Below are 22,301 nucleotides of genomic sequence, written 5' to 3'. Positions count from 1 at the left end.
AACCTCTTTACCAAAACTCACACAAATACAATTTACATTTTCTCATTTTCGACTGACTGACTTTATACGGCACCTGCAAGAGAAGGCAAGTAAACACGGGACGTTTCAAGCAAAAAAAGACCTGTTTGATATGGAAATAGAACAGTGTGTGTGTGCGCTTGTTAGCTTGTGAGAAATATAAAAAGACAGATGGGAAAACAGAATAAGCCGTGTTCCTGAATTGTAGGTTATTATCATATCATATTATAGTTTAGATTTGTATTGTTTTATGATGTTGGTGGAAGTGTTAGGCATACGTTCCTGACACCAGGCTTGCGGATGACTGTTTTGAAAGTTCGTCACAAGTCTCATTAATTGAAATACACTTATCTGAAATTATTCTGTAGCTCTGAATTTAAAACTCTGAGACATATCTTCAGTGTTAGTGAATAACCTTTCATTATTGAGCTGCCTCCTGCTGCACTGTTATTTAAACTGTGTTGACTTGAATTCTAATGATTATTCTTCACCTTTTCACTTCGTATTACCCATAAAATTATAGCTTACAGTGGCATGAGGGAAATTTATGTATTTGAAATAAACACATTTTAATTTTAAGGATATAGAACTCTCCGGGAGAGAGTAATTGTTCTATGTGGGGAGTCAGAAAACAGCATAATACTTATGAATGCTGTGTTTGGTATCAGTCCCCTGGGGAGGGCCACATTCATGTTATGTTGACGTAACATTTGAGTTTTTAACAAGTCCATTCTTTCAGTTTGCATCATATTATTAACAATAAGAGGGCTGTTGTCAAAATTGACTTGATACGGTGTTGTTTGCACACTTATGAACGAGGAAATGAGAAACTCGATGCCGGTGTCGTGCCAACTTACTAGGCCAACATTTTGTTTAAATTGCATCAAGCAGTGAGGGGTGGAAGACACATGAAATTGTTTGCCTCAGTGGGAAATAAAAAATTCAAATTAGGAGCAATTTTAAACAGACAATAGCGCATTACCAAGATTAGCCAGTTCTGTGTAGCAAATAGATGGGGGGTACAGCTCTATCAAATTCAATGCCTACTCCAAAATATATATACCGTTTCAGCGACAACAATATAAACAAATGTTATGTGGCCCAAACGTAACTTCCGGTAGACCTCCGCAAAGAATCAGTAGTTTTAATTTAATTCAATACAATACAATTAATATACAATAAAATATGAATATAAATTAAATATAAATAAATTGTTATATTATAGCCGAACACAGAAACACAGTGTGGGTTCCATGAAACCGGCGATTTTTTCTTGGTCAGATTAGATTGTAGACCAAACCATTACTTATGTCATTCTCAACACACTGGATAGAAAAAAGAGAAGAGAGGATTCCATGACATGACCTCTCATGACAAATGTACAATTGAATTTGAAATGCACAGTATGAATGTATGAAATGTCTGTATCGTGTTTATTTGGTTTACTTAAGTAAGTTGCTTTGAGTTTGTGAGACAGTGCAATAACTGAATTGGTAAAGGTACTTGGCATGAGAAAAAAAGCAATGATGTGCTCCATCTGTTCTGGGATTTCTCTGTGCGTATGTGAGTGTGAATTAAAAAGATGTGTCTGGACTTTGCTTCGATACCCATAGGGACAGAATGGCTAGAAACGCATGCTAGGTAATCTGTTTCTGCACGCACATTAATCATAAAATTCACACATTGTGAGGTCTGAAACAACAGACATAATGCATTCTGGTTTAATGTAATTGCTGGGACACTTTCACATCTGCTGGGCAACAGAAACAATATGATTGGTTGTGTTCTGATGTATGTGTTTTATATTTTTATTATTTTATTGAGTCATTTGTAAGACCGATTTCACTGTACGCTGGACATTTTTACTGTACGCTTCGTCTTATTGGATAGATTATTGCAACTTTTCACTAATGATTACAGTTTCAACCACACCTGCAACCACATATCACCTACGAAGTGAATAAACTATAAATACGTTCCTTTAGAAGTGTTTGTTTGTTATCGTGAAATGATTCAAAGCATCATTGCTCATCACATTACAAATGACTTGTTTTCCTTTCATCCATTATCCCTTGTTGAACGTTGCATGTTTTAACCAGTCTTCTGTTGTTTAAAAAGAAAGACCCAACGTCTATAATGAGCTGTCAAGTTACTTTAGAGGCATTTTTGCACTGTTCCTTTTGATCAAGTGTTTTGGTGTGTGTGTGTGTTTGTAGTTGACAGACACCTGTTTTTGTTTGTGTTTCGCGATGTGAGAAGAGTCTGAGACTTGTGAAGTGATGCGAGAAGGTGAAAATGAAAGGTGAGAGCAAGTCTTGGGTAAACATAGTCTATCACCACAGCCTGAGCTATTCCGATCATCACATACACTGGTTTAAAGCAGATTATAAAATGGATAGCGCCTGTCCTTCAGCTTGACTGCTACTTTATTCAGGATAATCCTAGATGAGCTACTATTTGTATCCACATTGTGCTGCACCAATAGCTGGTTGTATACTTCAGTGTGTTGCTATTACATTTAGGCACTTTCACTAATGGAAGGGTAGGACTTTATTAATTTTTCTTTCGTAATATTTTTATTATGTGGCCTTTTAAAGCAACAGGGCAGTCAATGCTGTGACATATAGCGACTAGTAAAGCTTTAAGGTAATCCTAAAAAAACCTTCAGCCGTGACTATATTCCCAATATGGCACAGCTTTAATAACTGTGGCAGACGTTTTAAAGTTCATTAGGTCCAGCTTAACGGCTATATGTCTTTTTCCCATTTTCTGTCCCTCGAAATGTGTTTCTTATTACAGCGCCGTTTTTAAACGTGTTTCAAGGGGGAATGGTGCTTACATCTGACTTTCTTTGAATTATTCAGCGCAGCACCCAATAATCATATTGTAAGAGCCAGCGTTTCAGTAGATATTGTAATGCTTTATTGCAGGCACATCTTCACACGTCCTGAAAGCTCCTTGACTCTTTGCTTTGGTCATTAATATTTTGGTTGCGAGCAAGGTTGGTTGAGGAGCTCCTGATGTCAGTTTGAATTAGAGTCAAAGAAAAGGGGCTTTGGGAAATCTGTTTGGGTTCGGAGGAGCTTGATGGGCAAATGCGCAATGTGATCGGTACTGGCTTCACTTATGCAAGACTTGTGATAACAGTACTTACAGTATGGAGATATCGTGGTTATGATTTATGAAGATTTCTTGCAAACTGTCCAACAATTAGTGTTCTATTTGACACAGTTTTATTTAAAAAAATCAGTGCGTTCAGATACTTTACATCAATCCGTATGTTTCTTGGGAATCAAACCACCTACCTTGACGTTGTTAGCTCCAGCAAATGACTTTTTTTTGCGACGACATTGAGACTTACGGTTCAGACAGAGAGCCTCACAGGAGCATTTCAGACTTGCAATACACAGAAACCTCTCTCAAAGCAAATATCAAAGCAGTGATCTCTAGCAGTGAGGAGGACACAGCCGCTTTTATCCTTTAAAGCTCCAGCGACTTTATTCTATGAGAAACTGCTTTGAATCATTAATGGCCTCATTTCCTGGACTCTAAATAGCTCAACAAGCAACCATCAGAATGTTTTCGTTTCAAGATGTTCGCTGGCAATGCATGTGAATCTTTGACCTTCCAAAAAACTCTGGAGGTCAGAAATGGTAAAAGGACTCTGCCTACATGGTCTTTTCAAACACACTGGAAAATACATAAATAAAGATCAGAAAGAACATATACTGTATATATGTAGGTGGGAGACATTTTAGCAATGTGACATTTTAAAATGGTGGTATAAAACATATACTTAATGCATTTTTAAATAGCACTTTTTCTAATTAGTATTCATGAGGCTTTTATGACCTTATAATAATTCGGAGACTGCATGTAATATATGTATTCAATATTCATGTTTACACTGTTCATTTAATATGAACTATAGCCATATATATATTGGCTAAATTGCACTAGGAATTTGCTTGTTTCAGGGTTTCAAAAACTAAATTGTGTAAAACAAAAGTCCAATCCAAATGGATAGAAATGTCGCCTTTTATTTACATACATTTTATAATGACATTTATGGATATAAAATTAGATCAGCTCATTTCCAACCCTCATTTACTGTGATTCCACTTTTAATGGAATAGAAGTCTTTGTCTTTTGTAAAACACATAAGAACTTTTTCATTTGCCAAACATCGAGTATGGCACGGAGCTTCAGCAAAACCTCTGCCTGAGGATAAAATGCTGATATTTGCTTAAGATTTCTGTATATTCATTTTTCCACTCGGATACCCTGGTGTCATCTATTTGAAATTCCACTAATGCTTCGCTGAAGGTGAGGACTAAAGTTCATCCCCCGCTGTCCCGCGTGAAGGACTGTAAATGTAGTGATCTGTATTCACTCAGCCTGTAGTTAGAGCTCCTCTCTGCATGCTGACAGCAACACTGGGGCTCTCATGATCTGGGCTCCCTGCTTAGAATGCTGGAGCTACATATTCGGAGCGAGCATGTGCTCTGGCCCTCAGCTGCTCCGAGTGGAGAGGACTATTTCTGAATGTAAACGACAGGTAAATGTCCCAGCGGGTGTCAGAATTTCCACAGAATGTCCTTCAGTGCTGTCTGCACATATCCAGAGACCAGTTTTTCCAGTTTGCACCGGTCAATTCAAAAGACCAGAAGTAACTATACACAAAATACACAATATACTGATGTACCGTTAAATGTGTATGTTGTATTGAATAGCGGGAAATGAGTTTGATTCAGAATATTTAAATGTCATGTATTTTTATATATGCATGCACCAGCATATTTCAATCAGGCTTCATTAACTTCAGTATTAAATTCACAATGTTTATATATATATATATATTCAAAGTGATGGTCTATTAGGTTTTAATTAGACGTGTTAATATTCGTAACACTTCAGTTAAGCCTTGATTGCTCAATTTTTCAAAGTACTATAGCCACAAATAATATAAACAGTATCTTTAGCAATTTGAGACATGTTTAAGGAATAGTTCACTCAAAAAGAAAATTCTGTCATCATTTACTCATCCTCTTGTCATTTCAAACCTGTGTGATTGACTTTCTTAAGCAGAACACAAAAGAAAGTTGGCAACCAAACATCGCCGGCACCCATTCACTTCTATTGTATGGACACAAAACCATTGCAAGGATCATTAATCAGAATCAGTAACCCCAAGATCATCTACAGCATTCTGAATAGCTGATGCACAAATTGTCTTTAGAAGATAAGTGTCACAAGTCCCACTCCTCAAAATCCGCCGTCCACATTAATAGGAAGAGTTAATTATTACATACAGCAGGAGAAGTCGTTTGATCAGTCACTTCTGGAGACCGGAGAACATCCGGGGATCTTACAGAAGATTATTTTAGGATAAGTAAAGCTGGCTTGAGTGCAATCCACGCAAAGGGATATGAGTTTAATTATCCAAGACTCACAGGGCAAAAAACAAATATTTGACAGTTGTCAAACAAAAACAAAATAATGGACCAGCAGTGTTCACAGCCCACAGAGATTTTCTCAGAAAGTGTCCTTGATGCCGAGAATAAGAGACAGATGGACGTTTGAGCAGAGGACCTCTTCTTATCAAGCCTTGCTACTGTTTTTGTGGTTGGATAATTTTATTTAGTCAGTCGTCTTGAACGCTTCCCTGAAAAACAGGAGAGTAAATGAAGGATAGATGATTAATTATAAAAATGTCTAAAAGTGATTTTCATATATTAACTAGCAACAATATATAGAACACATTTTCTTAATGCATTCTGTACGAATAATCAAACTGAAACCATGCTGAAATATTTTTTTCACTAAATTTACTAGAGCCTACACCTTCTGTCTGTAACTTCATGTCTTCATACAATCACACAAATGTCAAACCAAGCCATAATAAAACCACAAACCTTTATGAAGTTCTTCCATCATGAGCCTTGCTGTAAAACGGTTTGCTACAAGGAGGGATATGGATGGGTATTCTGGGAAAAAAAAGAACACTTTGTTTTAAAAGTTTTTTTGTATCCGATATAATTAAACATATGGAGTGGTTTCCCGGACAGGGAATATCTTAAACCAGGACAAGGCCCATCATTTACTCACTCTCTTGTCATTTGAAACCTGCATGACTTTCCTTCTTCCGTAGAACACAAAAGAAGATATTTTGAAGAATGTTGTTAACCGGCACTCATTCACTTGCATTGGTTTAATGTACGTATAATAGAAGTGAATTGGGGCCAGTGCATTTTGGTTACTAACTTTCTTCAAAATATCTACATTTGTGTTTAGCATAAGAAAGAAAGTCATGCAGGTTTCAAATGACAAGAGGGTGGGCAAATGATGACAGAATTTTCAGTTTTATGTGAACTATAACTTTAAGCACTCTCTTGGAAAACGAACATTAAATAAGCCCTTACCTAGAAATGTAAAAATGTATTTATCTCCCTACAAAAGTCACTTACAGTTCATAAACTTGACTGATGTGTTTAAGGTAACAAGTTATGCCTTTGAGATGCCCTTCATCTCACCCTTGTGGTTTTGATCTTGTTCCCCGAGTAGCACATCCAACCGGAGTTGTCTGGTAAAGTCTTGCACTCTTCTCCCTCCAGACATGGCTCCATCTCACACCACCACTTCCCAATCACTATGGAGGCTGCCAGAAGAACATAATGAGGTTAAAATCACATTGGCCAATACTGCAGCTGCCTTTAAAACAGAGTAATCTTCCATTCTCCATCACCCACCGCTCTTTGGACACCTAACAAATAATCGCTTACATGTCTAATGCTGTTGAATAGCCTCAGTGGATGTCTGCGGTCAGCAGGAGCGGAAGTGTTTCAGAGAGTGACGCTATAAAAGCTTTATGCTGAAATGAAATCCCATGTCGATTTATTCATTTAAATCTATTTCATCTTGTAGTCTTAGCGAAATACAGCTCAATGGATTGTCTCTGTTCAAAGCATCTACTGAAGGTAAATTAACTGCCATTACAAATGGAAAGTTTTAAGCACAGGCTTCATTTCAATGGCAGACATGGGCTTTTTAAAAGCTATCAATTTTTCCCACTTTATACTCATTTCCAAATGGAGCAAAGGCCATTAAGTGCAAATACCAAGTGAAGCCACAATATGATAATGTAAGAATATGATATTGGATACATTAATGCATCGGTGACAGATCTAGTGCAGCCTTTGAACGTCTTGTTATCCATCATCAGACACCAAACGTTTAAGGACAGACAGGGTGCAAATACAAAATGTGTATCAGCGATACGCTATTAATGTAAAAACAATCTGAAAAGCTTTCTTTGAGAAGAGACAGCGAACTTGTAAGAGATATATAGCCATTTTTTGTCAGACAAGCACTTAACAAAGTCCATTATAGTGATCCCTGCACTAAACTTAACTACAAGTCAGACTCATTAATATTGAAGAAACATAAAAGCACTTAGCCAATGGTTGTCTTGCTGAAAATAGGCTGAAAAAGAGACTTCATTTTGCTTAAAAATTGGATTTGTCTGTGCTGAACTCTTCCTGCATGGATATTTATAAAGGTGAACACATATTCATTCATAGACCTCATATAAATTGTTGAATGTAATGGTCACAGTGTAAGGTGATGAAAATATTACAGTTATTGTTTTCTTTTACCAGTTTAGCATGACTAGGGTCATATAACCAATAAAAGCCACGACAACACAACCTCTGGCAATACAGTGCACACTACTGAGTTGTTCCACAATCTCATGTCTTTGCGTTTTTATGTCATGTTCTACTTTGTCAGAAAGGAGGAGACCGAACAGCCCTATTATGCCAAAATATCAACATTATTATATTCTCCTTTTGTATTCTTCTAGTTTTAAGGAGCGTCAGTTGCAGACAATGCCCTCTCAATTGTTATCACATAGGTACACAGCAATGCTTAGCTGTTATGCTGTTGGTTCCCTAAAATTAGTTTGTTTTCTTACTAAACACATCGTTTATTACTTTGAGAAACATTACCTCAGCTCTATAAGAGCGGATGTGGCGTAGCTGGCTGAGATATTAGTGGAAGTGCATCATAACCCCGTGCATATACCCCATTCCAGGGGTACAGTTCCCCATTCTGGCTATATTTTGTCTGGTACGATAGTCACTGTGTCAGTTTATACGTATTTTGACTAATAAATTCTTGAGACGAAGATGTCAGACTGCACGTTGCTTCAATTTAATCGGATGAACGCGCATGGGCCGAAGTTATCCTTAGACATAGATAGAGGAATGACAGAAGACGCCTAATTTTAAGAACAAATATAGCGTTTTATCATCATAATTATTTAATCAGAATTCTACATTTTTTCTCAATGAAACCTAATGTAAATTTACAAAGTTTCTGTTCGAAGGTGTTGTGTTCAGATAATATTCTTGTTGAGTTAAGGTTTTGGTACATCAAAGTATGTGTCTGCGAGAGGGATTCAAACGCATGGAACTTGGAAGACTTTTTGTTTGTGTTTTCTAAGCTCCATCGACTGCCCTGCTTTAATTTATAAATGATGGACGATGTTATCATGACAAAAGGAACAAAAAACTAGTACTCAAACATATTTAAATAGTAATGTCATTACTTACATCTTTTTATTCATATTGCCTAATTCGTATTCCCTTCTGTCTGTATGATGGTATAATTAAGGTAGGAATCCTAATGAGTTTGAAATGGGGAAAAGGTGAGTTGCCCCTTGGTGTGTCACAGTCAAAGTTAATGTTCCCTGATTATCTTGGGGTGCGTTGCGAGTGAGATATTCTCCCAGAAGTGTTAGTTTACAGCGGCTCGTTTGTCATAAGGACAGAGCATTAATAATGAAAAGCCCGGAGGATCTGAGCTTTTCTAGGGCAGGGACACTGCAAGAGCGACCCTGAACAGAGCTTGTTCAAACACACCACATTTTAAAGCTATAGTTTACCCACAAATAAAAAATCTGGCACTGTTTACTCACTCTTATGATTTTCAAAACCTGAACGCTGGGATTTGTTCTTTGGGGTTCAAAAGTGTGCATTTTTTTTTAATAAAATTATTAAACAGCTCTCGGCATAAATTAATATTTTATGTTAGCTTTCCAAAAAAATGACCTTAAAATTGTATTCAGATGCCATGTTTAAAACCTTGTGGTAAAAAACATTCCAAACACATTGTTTCAAGCTGAACCGGTTGACAAGATCCTTATGAGACTTCACATTTTTTGAACAATTTTTATTTTTGGATGAGTTAATCCTGTGTAAAGGAGCTCTGTATTTTGAGGCAACTTTACACAACCCCAAACACATGGCACCCAAACACAGCTGCATTGTTCCAGCCTGTTCAAACGCTGCACAGCTGCTTTGAGCTGGTATAAAAGCAGTCGAGCATCTGCCAGGAGCCTGTTTACATATCACACACGAATGCAAAGGCAGCTACACACACTTAAGACAGCGCACAACAAGTGTACTTATTTTAAGATCTTTTCCATGGTTATCAGACCACAGTGTCACTTCTCTTCACCTACCGTCAACGCAGGAGGGTTTATTCCTTGTGGTTCCTGCCACCTTCCCTGGTAAACAGGAGCACTTCACCGTCTGAGATCTCTCCTCAATCTTGTTTTTGTTACAGCATCTGTGCGCGGCAATCACCTCGCATGTCCCTCCTTCTGCCAAAAAACAAACACATCAGGCACAATACGAACCCCCCGTCTCGCCATGTGAATCTACATTTACAATCATTACCTCTTGCATGTCATCCTTTATTGTCCCCGTATATTGCCATATAACTCAGCTTGCATTTCAATGCGGACACTCCTTATGTGTGATGGAGTATAATTTTTTTATTGTTTTTACCTCGTCTCCCATATGTCTTTATTTAGTTTGCATTTATTTTCTATATTGTCTATTTTCTGTAGTGTCAGTGCAGTATGTGGTTAGGCAACAGTCATATGGCTTTCTTGAGTCTGACTCTCGGAGAATAGGAGTGACCCCTATAGGAACTAGAATAAAGGGGAAGGTGAGAGGTTTTGGTGACTGCTGTTTAATGGTGGGTGATCTGAAGTGGACGGAAGTCCTTTAAGAACAAGGGCCTGTGGGTTTTTATACTGAGAGAGTGAGTTATTACAAAACGCTCTGGTAATTCAGCCGTATGAGCCAAAGGCACAAAGAAAGAAAGAAAATCTTCTGTTTATGAGCAGACTGGACTTTCTTTACTGGAGACAACCTAACTTATTGTAAACTAGAGACAGTACATCCCTTTACTGCACCCAGAGAGGCCAATTCTTAACATCAACAATAAATTTCTAGACAGTGAATATTTTCGAGCTAAAGAATGGCACTTATATTTATAATATGTGGTAATGACAATATGTGCCCTTATATTTTATTATGTGGAAATTGCTTTAAAATGGTTATGCTCAATCGTACTTAATAAGGCCCTATAAAGAATGCACAAAGAAACACACATAATTATATATATATATATATGTATACAAATAATTGTTTTAACAGTTGTAAACAGTCATGTAATTGAATGTTGATCATTTATTAATATAATTTTTTATTAAAGTGATAGTTTGAAGTTTTTTCATTGTTTACTCTCAACCCTCATGTCATTCCAAACCTGCATGACTTTTTTTCTTCAGCAGAACACGAAAGAAGATATTTTTGAGGAATGTTGGTAACCACAATACTGGCCCCCATTAGCCTCCTTTCCACTATCGGGACACATTTCTACCAGAAGAAGTACACAATCCGTGAATATTTGGAATACTGTTTTCAACATACTAAGATTTGGGACATACTAATTTTACTTTCGAAAACTATTTAGGACGGATAGTATGTGGAGTGGGTTTGGGTCCCCTCTCGAAAACGGTCCCCTTTAGGACCCCGTGTGATTCTGTTGCCTAAAATAACTTCAAATGGGTAGCCTACTCTTTTTGCGCCGATTGCAATTCTTTCACATTTACATTACAATTTATGTCGCTAGGACTTTGTTAAAATGCTTTTCACTAAATGCTTCACATAATTTTACATAAATGAGGCTATGGGTAGTGAAAGCAAACAAATCTCGTTCTTAATATTTTTGATATTTACTATAATAAAACTTATTTAAAATTTAAAAAGTGATGTTTTTGTTTGTTAAGCAGATGTTGACGCAGAAATACTGTGTATATGTTGTATCAAGATTACATGCTCATATGTTTTTCGTAAACTTAAATTAACATGTTATTGTAATGCTTTTATTTTACCTCTAGAGATCTTAATACGCTTGGTAATATATTTTACAAGTGTTGTTGCAGCATGATCGCGCTATTATTGGCCTTTTGCATAAACACCGCTGAACCTCTGACGTCTTATCTTGCTGCATCGTTTTTCACCAAACGGACATTAAAAAAACGTGTGGTCCGGATAAGGCTGTTTAGGACTGGGTTTTAGTGCATCGCTGCCGTGCTACTGGCCTGACAATGGAAACCCAACTTTATTTTTGCCTCACATCTAGAAGCGCGAGGCTAATGGCTCGGCCCGGCTCGATGGAAGCCCTTGCCCGATGGAAGCCCTGGCCCGATGGAAGCCCTGGCCCGATGGAAGCCCTGGCCCGATGGAAGCCCTGGCCCGACAGTCGAGAGCCGTCTAAGGCCTTCTACTGTATGGACATAAACCACCGAGACATTTCTCAAAATATCTTACTTTATGTTCCATAAAAGAAAGAGTCATATGCAGGTTTTAAACTTATACAAGGGTGAATGTTTATGATGTTTTATAATGACAGCACTTCTTTTCAATCTCTTAGTCTAAAATGTAGGAAAAAGGAGCTGTATCAAAACAAATAGATAGCACATCCTAGTGAAGTGCAGGAAACAATAATATTCCACTGAGGACGGTGTGGATTGTTAAGGAGGCCTTGTTTGTGTTTCTATAATTATGAAAAATACTCTCTGCCCCAGTGGGGATTCAGTCAGAATGTGGAGGGGTTTGTTCTCTTTAATGTGCAGTCTTAATTACATAAGACAGACCCAGTTTCCACTTTGATCTATCAAGAGAGAGAGACATTGCAATAGCTCCTGACTAAAATATCTTCAATCCTCAATGAGTGTAAACAGAGCAGTGTGCCCCTCATTTGGGGATTTGAAGAGCGAGGGGAGAGGAAAGATAAAAAAAATGTTAAATGCACTTTCAAAAATCAATAAAAATGTAAATAGCTTCTTCATCCCCAGCTTGCTTAAGCTCTCATTACCTCGAGATTGAAGTTAGTCAAAACAGGAGGGGAGCAGAAACAGAGCGCTGCCTGTCGACCGGTTTATCGGCTTACCTGAGTCTTTAAGAACAGGTCTGAATATTTAAGCAGGTGACGGTGGACAGCTCGGATACATGTGGACTGTTGATTGCTTTTTGTATTCTGTCACTTCGTGGAGCTCACTAGAAATTGATTGCTGAACCTCAGGGGATAAACGTTATCTCATAGAGGTCTCAGTGTGGTTTCTGCCTATTCAACATGTTAAACAGAGGGTCAGAGCGCTGTTGGACATGTGGTACTGCGCTGGCAGGCTGCTGTCATTCACTGTTCCCCTATGAGAAAATGATGTGCACAAAAGTATAAGCCCACTAGTAAACATGTTTCTAATTTGCTTTTTTTTATATATTTTTAGTGTATCAGGTTTTTTGGGGGGAAACTTACTTAAGCTATGTAGTATTTGGTAGGTCCATTTTTTCTTAAATGGGCAGCATGCGTTGCGTAAATAAGCTGACCAGTTTGTGCATGATGTTGAAGGGATACTTCACCCAAACATGCAACTTCTGCAAATGTTTTTTAATCTTCATGTAGTTCAAAATTAGAGATGCACAAATTTGTCCACTTATACCGATGGGCGATTATTCAGAGTGATATCTGGAGATTCTGAAGATTTAATTAAATCATCTTAACTTTCCGAATTTTATTAATTCATACTTGTTCTATTAATATGGAACATCAAACTGGTGATGTTTTTAACATTTTCTCTATTCTACTCTTTATTCAGTGAAAACAAAAGAAGATATTTAGGTAAATGTGGTTTTGCGTCAATACAAAGTCAATAGTGGCCACTGTTGTTTTGTTACCAACATTATTCAAAATATTTTCATACAGGTATGACATGACATGAATATAGGATGAAAGTATTGTGTCTTTTAGGTGATCTGTCCTTTTAATCCAGTATGATATTAATATTCTCCAAAGCGCATCTTGTGTTCTTGGAACCATTTTTGGAATAAAAAAAATAGATTTTGAATCCCAGATTTTGTTCGTGGTCTCAAACTTTTAGGGCGTACTCTCACTAGGCAATCTGAACTATGCCCGAGCAAGTTTGACCCCCAAAGCCCGGTTCATTTGACTGATCGCTCCTTGTCGCCCCTGTCATGGTTTGTTAAGTGGTCCCTGGCTCGCTTGCAAGAGGTGGGCCAGAGCAAGGTGCGGTTGGGCTTGGGGGTGGAACACATGTTGTGTAAGAGCACAACTGAAAGCATGACATGAATTATGCGACTGTTTAAATTCCTCCCTAAGATTCAGCAGTCACCGTAAAACTGACACACAGCACACTTACACATGCTGGCATGTGTCACCACAGCCAAAACTACTCCAGGTTTGTCAAACATAATGCAACGCGTGTAACAATAGGCTGTATGATAATAATGTACGTGGGGTGATTTGAAAGCACAATGAGGGGAGACAATCGCGCTCGGGTGTAGTTGAGAGCAACTGGGCTAAATGTGAGTACGCCCTTAGATTCCACTGTAGCAGGTGTACGGCACATACTGTAGCAATCTCCTTTTCCCCCTTTTACCACTATGTCATTTTGGGCATTTGGAGTTCTTGTTAAAGTTCCTTTCAACAGATTTATATCTGAAATTAGATCCTTTATCCATTTGAACCAAAAAACCCAAGACCAGCAGCACTTTGCTAGTGTTATTTTCAACAGCCTCTACTGAACACGCTAAAAACCATGCAGAAAATAAAACAAATGTGCATAGAATTTCATGAAATATTAATGATTAAGCAAACCTTGTGTCGTTAATTTCAAAGACCTTTCAGACGACCGTTGAATGCTGCCGAGTTTCATATTTTAAGAGACATAACATAAGGTCACCCTGAGGGAGTGTGGGCTACACCACTGATTGATCTAATAGATGCACTGATAGCTGCTGTGGTAGGGAATCCTGCATCACACTGCTTACTACAAGGGCTATTTCAGGCACTTATTCAGTTTAATGGATATGAGACCAGGCCATCAGGGACCAATAAAGGCTCATTTTCCTGTAGCAGCCAGTGTGTGGAGAGAGAAAAATAGACAGCGTAAAACACACAAAAGCTATAACTTTGAGTCTTCTACTGTCTAATTAGCCAAATTGAATGTGTGTGTTCGCGTGTGTGTCAGTCTGTCCGTCTGGAGGAAGCGCTGTACATGCATTCAGCCTCAATAGTTCCATTCATTCACAGCCATCTGCATGCGCGTTTCATCTGACAGGCCGGTTATATCACAAGCTATCAACAGCATACAAACATGCTCTCAGAGGACAAACAAACAACGACAGACGAGCAGGCACAATACGGCTCCGCCTGTGAGCACATGAGCTTGGACACGGAAGATTTCATTCACATGCACTGGGAAAAAAGCTGGATGGAGAAGCACCGATTTGGAGAAGGACAAAAATTCAAAACGAGTGCAACTAAACAAAATGCTGAACCAAGCTTCAGTAGTTTTGCCCCATATTATGGCTTCAGTGAAATGCATCTCATCATTTTGACTGGGTATTTTCGGTTGTAATTTAACATTTTAATTGTTATATATATATTTTTTAGTTTTGACTACCGAAGCTGGTGATGAGGGGACAGGTAATGAAAGGGAAAGCGAAAGCAAGCAGAATAGTAGGCCTACTAGATTTAAACCTCTGAGAACACAAAAACTCAATGTGCGACAATCTTTAGATCATGGGCTCCAACACACATTTTTTCATTTTGTAACTGCAAAAAAAGAGCGTCGATAGACTTAACAGGGCTCCATTTATCTGCATCTTAAGGATTTTTCTTGTTAAAGTCAATGACAGGGACATCTACCTAGCCCATTACTCACAGACCCGCAAGAATGTGACCCACAGACACAATGAGGGCCGCCAGGTCTCACTCCTTTTCGTTTACTTAAATGTTTTCTGTCACAATGTTTTTTCCTCAGTAAGCCTATCAGCCTAAATCAAGTCTGCCTAAATTAAGCCAGCACACTAGAACGGTTTTAAAGCTCAAAACCAGAAGCCTGAATTTATTTAGGTTTTGTTCAGGTGACCTTGATAGAATGCAGGTTTTGTAGGCACAGACTCTGACAGTGCTGTCAACAGTAGTTGATGAGAGCGCAAACTGATCACACACACACACACCAGAAACTTCACTGCTGCCACACACAGGCCTGTGCAGTTTATTCCTTTGGGGTGTTATGGAATGCTGTCACTCTTCTGGGAAAAGCTGAAATTGGTGAGTACGATTTCACTGATAAATTGCTTTATCCTTGCGACCCTCAAAGCAAATTTGTTGCTGATAGAAAGCAATGTTTCTCACGACCAAAGCTGCTTCAACTAGTGCACAGAATGAACTGTAAGGCAAAGTGTAGAGGTTACCTTTCCATTTTATTTATGCCCAGTGGAATAAAGGCTAGCCGGGGTTTGGTGCTAAGTAAAAATTCCTACCGATAAAGCTAAATTGCAACCAAGCACTACGGCGGCTGACACAGGATGATGTTGTTACATTTTCACTTCTTTGCCGAAAGAGATAACGTATTTACGAAACACGGTCTGTAGAGCAGTTTGTCCATTTAGGACTACTGTAGAAACAACATGGTGGATTCAATGTAAGGGGAGCCATGGTGAATAGATAAATATGGCTTTTAAGGTAATAAAAACTGAACATTTCGCAAGGTCTTTACACACCTCTGAAGACATAGTTATGTATATTAGATTGCATTTCTGTCAAAAGATTGGACCTTTAATACAATTTTAACATATTATACAAATAAAAAATACAAATCAGTCCACAGATGTTCAGTTTAATGGAGGTATTTCCTGTACGAAGACAAATCATTTTCCAAATCCCAGAGCTCTCTGCAGCACCTCCAGGATTTTACACCATACTTTAAATTATCTCCATTTTCCTTTTAGTTTTTATGAGTTTTGGGGGCCTGAAGCATGATGCTGCTTCACAGCAGGAATTCGGTTCTCATTGTGATGTGCTGTGTTTGCTTTTTATGGTGTTTGTATTAAGTCCTGAAAGTTTAAATCTGATCTGACTACAGAATACTCTTCCAAATTCTTTTACACGGCTTTGGGCAAAATCCTGCCGAGATGTGATATGTAGAATAAGCTTTATGGTTGACCCATCCAGATTTATAAATCTGCTTGCTGTTGTTGTCTAATGCTCAGTTTCTTCAATTTTTTCTCTCTCTCACAGAGGACTTTGACTGAGTGTTGCTGTAGTGCCCTGGTTGACCTGTTTCTCTAGTTCTTCTTGTCCAGAAACTCTGTTTTGGAGAACAGCCAGTTCTGGGCAGATTTACGTCTATGATTCCAAACATTTTTAATGATTGATGTTACTCTGCTTGGGGGAACATCCGACTGCTGGGGTTAACTTGTTTGTTAAACTTCATTTTTTGTATTTTTTTGTTGGAAATATAATAACACTGCACAATACTGTACGTAAATGAACTCCTGTCACTTATTTGAAAAATAAGACAACAAATAGGTTAATTTTCAAGCACAGACCTCTTGTTTGTAAAAACAAAATAGCAAAAATAAATAAAACAGCAGATCATATTGTTCCAAATCAATTCAATTTTGTTGATATAGTTCTTTTCACATTTTTCATTGCTGCAAAGCACATTTATATGAATCATAATTACAAAGCCAAAGATTAACGACAGTATTGGGTATTAATATACATGTTATTATATCAAGTCATCTCAATGTCCACTAATGAAACTTAACTGAAATAAAAACCCTGGGAGAGGCTGTAGGACTGCTAATATTCACACCACGATTCTGTGCCGTTAATGTGTGAAAGTTGGAGTGATAAACGTACTTATTATAGTCTCTCCTTTCAGTATATTCTAAGTGAAGTGCACATCACTAGCAGCTAAGAATTCCTTTAAAAAACTTTTCCTTGTTCTATTTTTCTGAAAGTCTCTCGCTCTCTTTCTGCTGCTGGCATGATGTCAGTCAGATGGAGTCATGCTGTTCAGAGCTTTGAGATCAGGCTGATTCACAATGAGAGATTTCACATGAAAGGCAAACAGAGCGAGACACCAGAGTGCACGCCCTTTTAAAAGCAAGGCTCGGTGGCCCTAAATGAGGCACTTGGATGTGAGTTTATGACGGCTAAATAACAATTTCAGATAAGAGAGAACGTACTGAAGGCTGTATTTTTGAACTAATGTGTTCTTCAGCAACCAAATCCAAGATGTGTTTTTCTCAGGCTGAGGCATCTGCTGTCTTGCCCTGAACTCTGCCCTGTTTGTAGTTCACTGCTGATGCAGAGCGAGGTCGTTCGATGACCCGTTCACCAAGAAACAAAACATTTCAGTTCTTGGCTTGACTGGATAGAAGCTAATGCATTTTAATACATCTTTGTGAGTGGCTTATGTATGAATATGTGATATATAGTTGATATTTTTCACGCATCCCGGTAGCCACCGGGCACGGCTGTTCGTGCATATCACCTGTAAAATTATGCAAAAAATTTGGGCACTGATACGACGCCAAACCATTTATTATCTCTGTCGCGGATACGTTTTTCTGAAACGATGCCCTTTCAAAAAGGGTATAGCCATTTTAACAACACGTGTATTTTACACATGGGTGAAGCAAATATCAATAGTGCCGCTACGAGCGCGAGTCACGGAAGACAAATGAAAGCCGGTGGTTTATAAAACTACACATGCCTCCGAGCAGCACTATCCAAGCGCAGAGTGAAAAACAGCCTGCCAAGGGAGGCCTGCATAGAAGTGCCGATGTTTTATTAAAATGCCGAGCAACTACAAAAGGGAAGAGCTGGTGTTGTTTTTAGATGAATAAGAATGGCATGAAAGAGAGTAAAGTGAGAAGGGAGTAGGAGAGGAGAAGAAAGGATACAGGGAGAGAGAGAATTTCTCCACATCAGTATGCGTTTCCACAAAGGCCGTCAGTGCGCTGTCACATTCAGAGAGGGGCTGAAGCGTCAGAAAGTGAAACTGATCTGGGGCATGAAATCATATTCTGACTCCGCTAAAGGACCTCATGACAACCAGGCCGTCCGAAAAATTATGCGGGTGCCTCAGTTTGTGCACAAGATGCAACAGCACCCAGCGCATGTGCAACCACCACTATAAGTAAAGGACACATAGGAAAGCTGCAATTAATGGTGCTTGCAGTCAGTTTTTGTTGTGCTTGCTGTTATGATTTGGGGTGTTATGCTGACACAGTGTGCAATAACGGTGGATTATTTAGGGTACACTGTAGAAAAGTGGGTTAGTTGGGTTAAACTGTAGAAATAATTCAACTTAAAAACTTTAGTTGAAAATGTTAAATTTTCTGAATGACTTGAATTTTAATCAAATTAAACTGACTTATAAAAATAAAGCTGGAATTGGTAAAACTAGATTTATAAGGTAACACGAAATGCTAATTTTTTGAGTTAGTTGAATTTTCATTCAAGTGACTTGTAAAGTAAATTTGATTTCACTTAAAAATTTAAAACAGCTTTTAAACTAAAGTACGGTTTACTGAACACGTCCTGGCCAGGATTTTGGGTGCGTCTTCCCGAAGTCGCATTTGTCCACCGCATACGTTAATTTCATACATTTATTATTTCAGGTTTTATTGAAAAGAACTCCTATATTTCAAAGTGAATGAAACAACAATAATGTGGTGAGGAAGGCGGGACGGGAGCCGTGAGGCGGGGCCGGTTGCGTCTTCCTCACCACAAATACATTTTAAGAGAAATAAATGTTAATTTTATGTTAAAGGTTTTTTTGGCTGAATTGTGAGAACTTTGATGACGTTCATTTTTTAACAAAGCTCATCGCTCTGAAAAGTGAGGTGTGCTATGATTGGCCAGTTAACCAGTGCATAGTGTTTGGTCGAATACTGCAAGCGTGTGACAGAAATGTAATGCCTTTTACCATATTTGGAACATCAGGTTCAAAAGCAATTGTACAGGCAGGTACGCCCACCTTACTCGTGTATACATCTGGGCGGTCTTAGTAAAATCATACCACAGACTGACGTAGATTTCTGGGGGTTGTGGTTACACGAGGCATTTCAGGCAGGTCCAGGTGAGCATTCGCTTTTAAATAGAATGCATCTCTGGTTCCAACACTTTCATTTTTGCAATTTTTCATGTCTAATACATACATGAGCAACTTATACCACACCAATGACACAGAAAAACATGTACTCGTGCCATATTACCCCTTTAAATATATTTTTATATGAAACATAAGGTGCTGTTTAAATTCAAATTTAAAGAGTTTAATTTTAAATATATATTTTAGGAATTTGGAATATGGTCAATAGAAAGATAAGGCACAAGAAATGTTTTATATTCAACACTATAACTGAGTCACTAATTGAATAAGAGATGAATGGCAGTGCTTATTCAACAGCTCTGTACAGCCTTTATAGACCTTCATGGTCAGTCCCCATGAGCCGACTGAGGAACAGAAAAGTGTTTTCAAACCGTCTGAAATCTTCGTCTGAGGTGAGTGTGCATCAATTAAAACATACTGCAAATACGGATTTTAAAGTGTTTTTGTCTATAAAATTTTTAAACGAGTGAAAGTTTAGTGAAAAATCCTTTTAAAAGAGAGAGACAAAAATACATTAAAGTATTTTGTTGGTCAGATTTTTGAAAGCGTTTCCCCCGTGTCGCTTTCTAAATTATTCCTTTCTGCCTTCCTTCAGTTTAGAGGCTGATCACAGTTCATCTCATTTCCACAAGTGTGTACTGCATATTCTTGGTCCTCAGCCCCGATTCCTCTTCACACGGTTGTCTCGCATTCATAAATGCTTGAGCGTCAACATGACACACCTTGAGAGAACGAGAGAGAGAGCTTTGTGGCCTGAGCAATTTTCCCCGTTAATGTTGTGAAGAAGTGTTTCAGATAAACACAATTATGCGATGAGATTATCTGCCCACATGCATGAATAACCAGGAGATGAGAGCTGAACCCGTAAAACCAAATTAAGTCTCTCTTGGTTATGTTGTCCTGGCTGCATTCAAGCACATAAGTATTATCTACTCTTCCTCTAAAAATACACAGCCATTGAACCCTGTTGAATATCGGTCTTTATGGACGGAGCAATTTGTTTTCAGCATTGCCACGATGAACAAAGCGTCCCACGTGTGACGGGTTGAACTGTCCAAGGTTGATTCCATCCAGCGCGCCCCTCTCTCTCTTTTTCTCCTTTCAACCATTCACACCTCAGACAACCTCAACGTGATCCTTTCATCCTATCATAATGAGGCGAATGAGTTTAGACTGCACTGATGGTCTCAGGAGCGTTGCGGAGTTGGCAGCGTGTGGGCATGTGCATGGGTGCCGACAGAAACCTGCGGATTGCGTTCCTCATTATTGCGCTAATTTATGGAGTTGCCCTCCTTTTGGATTTAATTTAAACTCAGGATGGCTTTTATATTTTTTGGAAATAATTAGGTAATTATAGATATGAAATAATGGTAATTAATTTTGCGTAGTGTCTCTGGAGAAATCGTATTGAAAGAATGTGGATTCAGGAAAAATGCACCTCGGAATTGGTTGGTTTAATGCTATTATGCTATGTTTTGAATTTCCCAGTGGACTCGGGTGGTAAATAACAGAACATGAAAGCATAGCTAAACTGGAAAAGAAAATGCGTAACACTGTTTACCACACACTTTGTCTCAAAATCCCATGATATTCAGCTCTAATGACTCATATATCTAAAGCGAGGAAGGAAAAAAAACAAAGAAGGCTTTCTACAATCATTTCAGTGTCACTGAGGCAGGAGATCTGTGTGAGCAGTTATATAAAATTATATATTGACATTATAGTCATTAAGGATTTGTAGACTTGTGCCCTTTTTAAAAATATGGTTTATTGAATGTGATATTAATTTGTTAATTATTAAAAATACGGTAAATAATTCTAGATAATGTAATAGCAATATCCCATAAAACATTAGTAAGTAGAATGTTATTCATAGCTGTCTATAAATAATGATTTATTAAATATAAATCATATTTTTTTGTGGATTCATTTAGTATTATTTCTTTTCTTAAAGGGATAGTTCATCCAAAAAGTAAACATTCACCGTGGTTTTGTGTCTACACAATGGAAGTCAATGGGTGCTTCCAACAGTCTTGGAACAAAGAAAGTGATACAGCTTTGGAATAAGAAGAAGATGAATAAATGTACATTTACATTTACATTAATGCATTTGGAAGACACTTTTATCCAAAACGATTTACATTGCATTATCCTTTCCATTTGTTTCTTAGTATGTTCAATCCTTTGGGATCGAACCCATGACCTTGGCGTTGTTAATGCCATGCTCTTACAACTAAATAAACAGTAACTTTTAATGATAATGACAGCCAGTCTTTGACGCATTTGTTTTGAGGTCAAGATTATTATTATAAAATGACTCACATTTTGATTAATCCGACAAAACAACTGTATGGCTTCTTAAAACCTTGCTTTTATGTTGCTTTCTAGAGCTTTCATTTAACTGTTCCTTCAACAAAGTAAGAATCTTACATCAGAGAAACACGAACAGAGATCTGGCTGTGATATAGACGTGATAATGTCTACATTTTGCTTGCAAGGCAACAGAACCGAATCACAGTGGGCCTTTTAAAGTCTCGTTACAACTGTTCATATGGCCTGGGGGAAGCAGACTGAATTGACGTCTTAATTCAAACGCAACCATTTCATGACTCCACTTAATTCCCATTATTTCCTTCTCTTTGCATAATGCACGTTCAGTGGGCAATTGTGCGGCATTTTCTGTTCATTTCCTGGCCTTATAAGTTTCTCCCTCACTGTGCAAACACTTTTAACTTAAAAAATGTAACCGCACTCTTGGAAAATTACACTGTTTTGTCATTCCACAGTTGAGAGAACATGCAAATGACAAGCTATTGTTCTGTCACACCCACAGTATATTTTAGATTTAATTATGTCGCCTTGAATCCTTACAAAATCCCGTCTAGACAAAAAACAGTGTCCTTTCTGAACTGAGTCATTGCTTGTGTAA

At 38.0% G+C, this 22,301-nt stretch overlaps 1 protein-coding gene across 3 annotated transcripts in view; it reads right to left on the bottom strand.

Moving 5' to 3' along the window:
* Positions 1 to 4,126: 4,126 nt before the first annotated feature.
* The window catches only part of tafa1a (TAFA chemokine like family member 1a), a 31,824-nt gene continuing 13,649 nt past the window's right edge, over positions 4,127 to 22,301 (bottom strand). For 2 of the 3 annotated variants that reach the window (XM_056733465.1, XM_056733463.1), the window contains exons 3-6: positions 9,542 to 9,682; positions 6,552 to 6,676; positions 5,934 to 6,005; positions 4,127 to 5,683 (exon numbers count right to left, since the gene is read on the bottom strand). In XM_056733465.1, coding sequence (XP_056589443.1) covers positions 5,979 to 6,005; positions 6,552 to 6,676; positions 9,542 to 9,682 — 293 coding nt within the window. In that variant the 3' untranslated portion in view covers positions 4,127 to 5,683; positions 5,934 to 5,978. The remainder of the gene's footprint in view (positions 5,684 to 5,933; positions 6,006 to 6,551; positions 6,677 to 9,541; positions 9,683 to 22,301) is intronic. The other variant, XM_056733464.1, reaches the window with a different exon arrangement.

The sequence above is a fragment of the Triplophysa dalaica genome, chromosome 20 (assembly GCF_015846415.1).
Source record: "Triplophysa dalaica isolate WHDGS20190420 chromosome 20, ASM1584641v1, whole genome shotgun sequence".
Lineage (NCBI taxonomy): Eukaryota > Metazoa > Chordata > Actinopteri > Cypriniformes > Nemacheilidae > Triplophysa > Triplophysa dalaica.
Note: the sequence above shows the minus strand (reverse complement) of the source record. Positions and strands in the feature narration are given on the sequence as shown.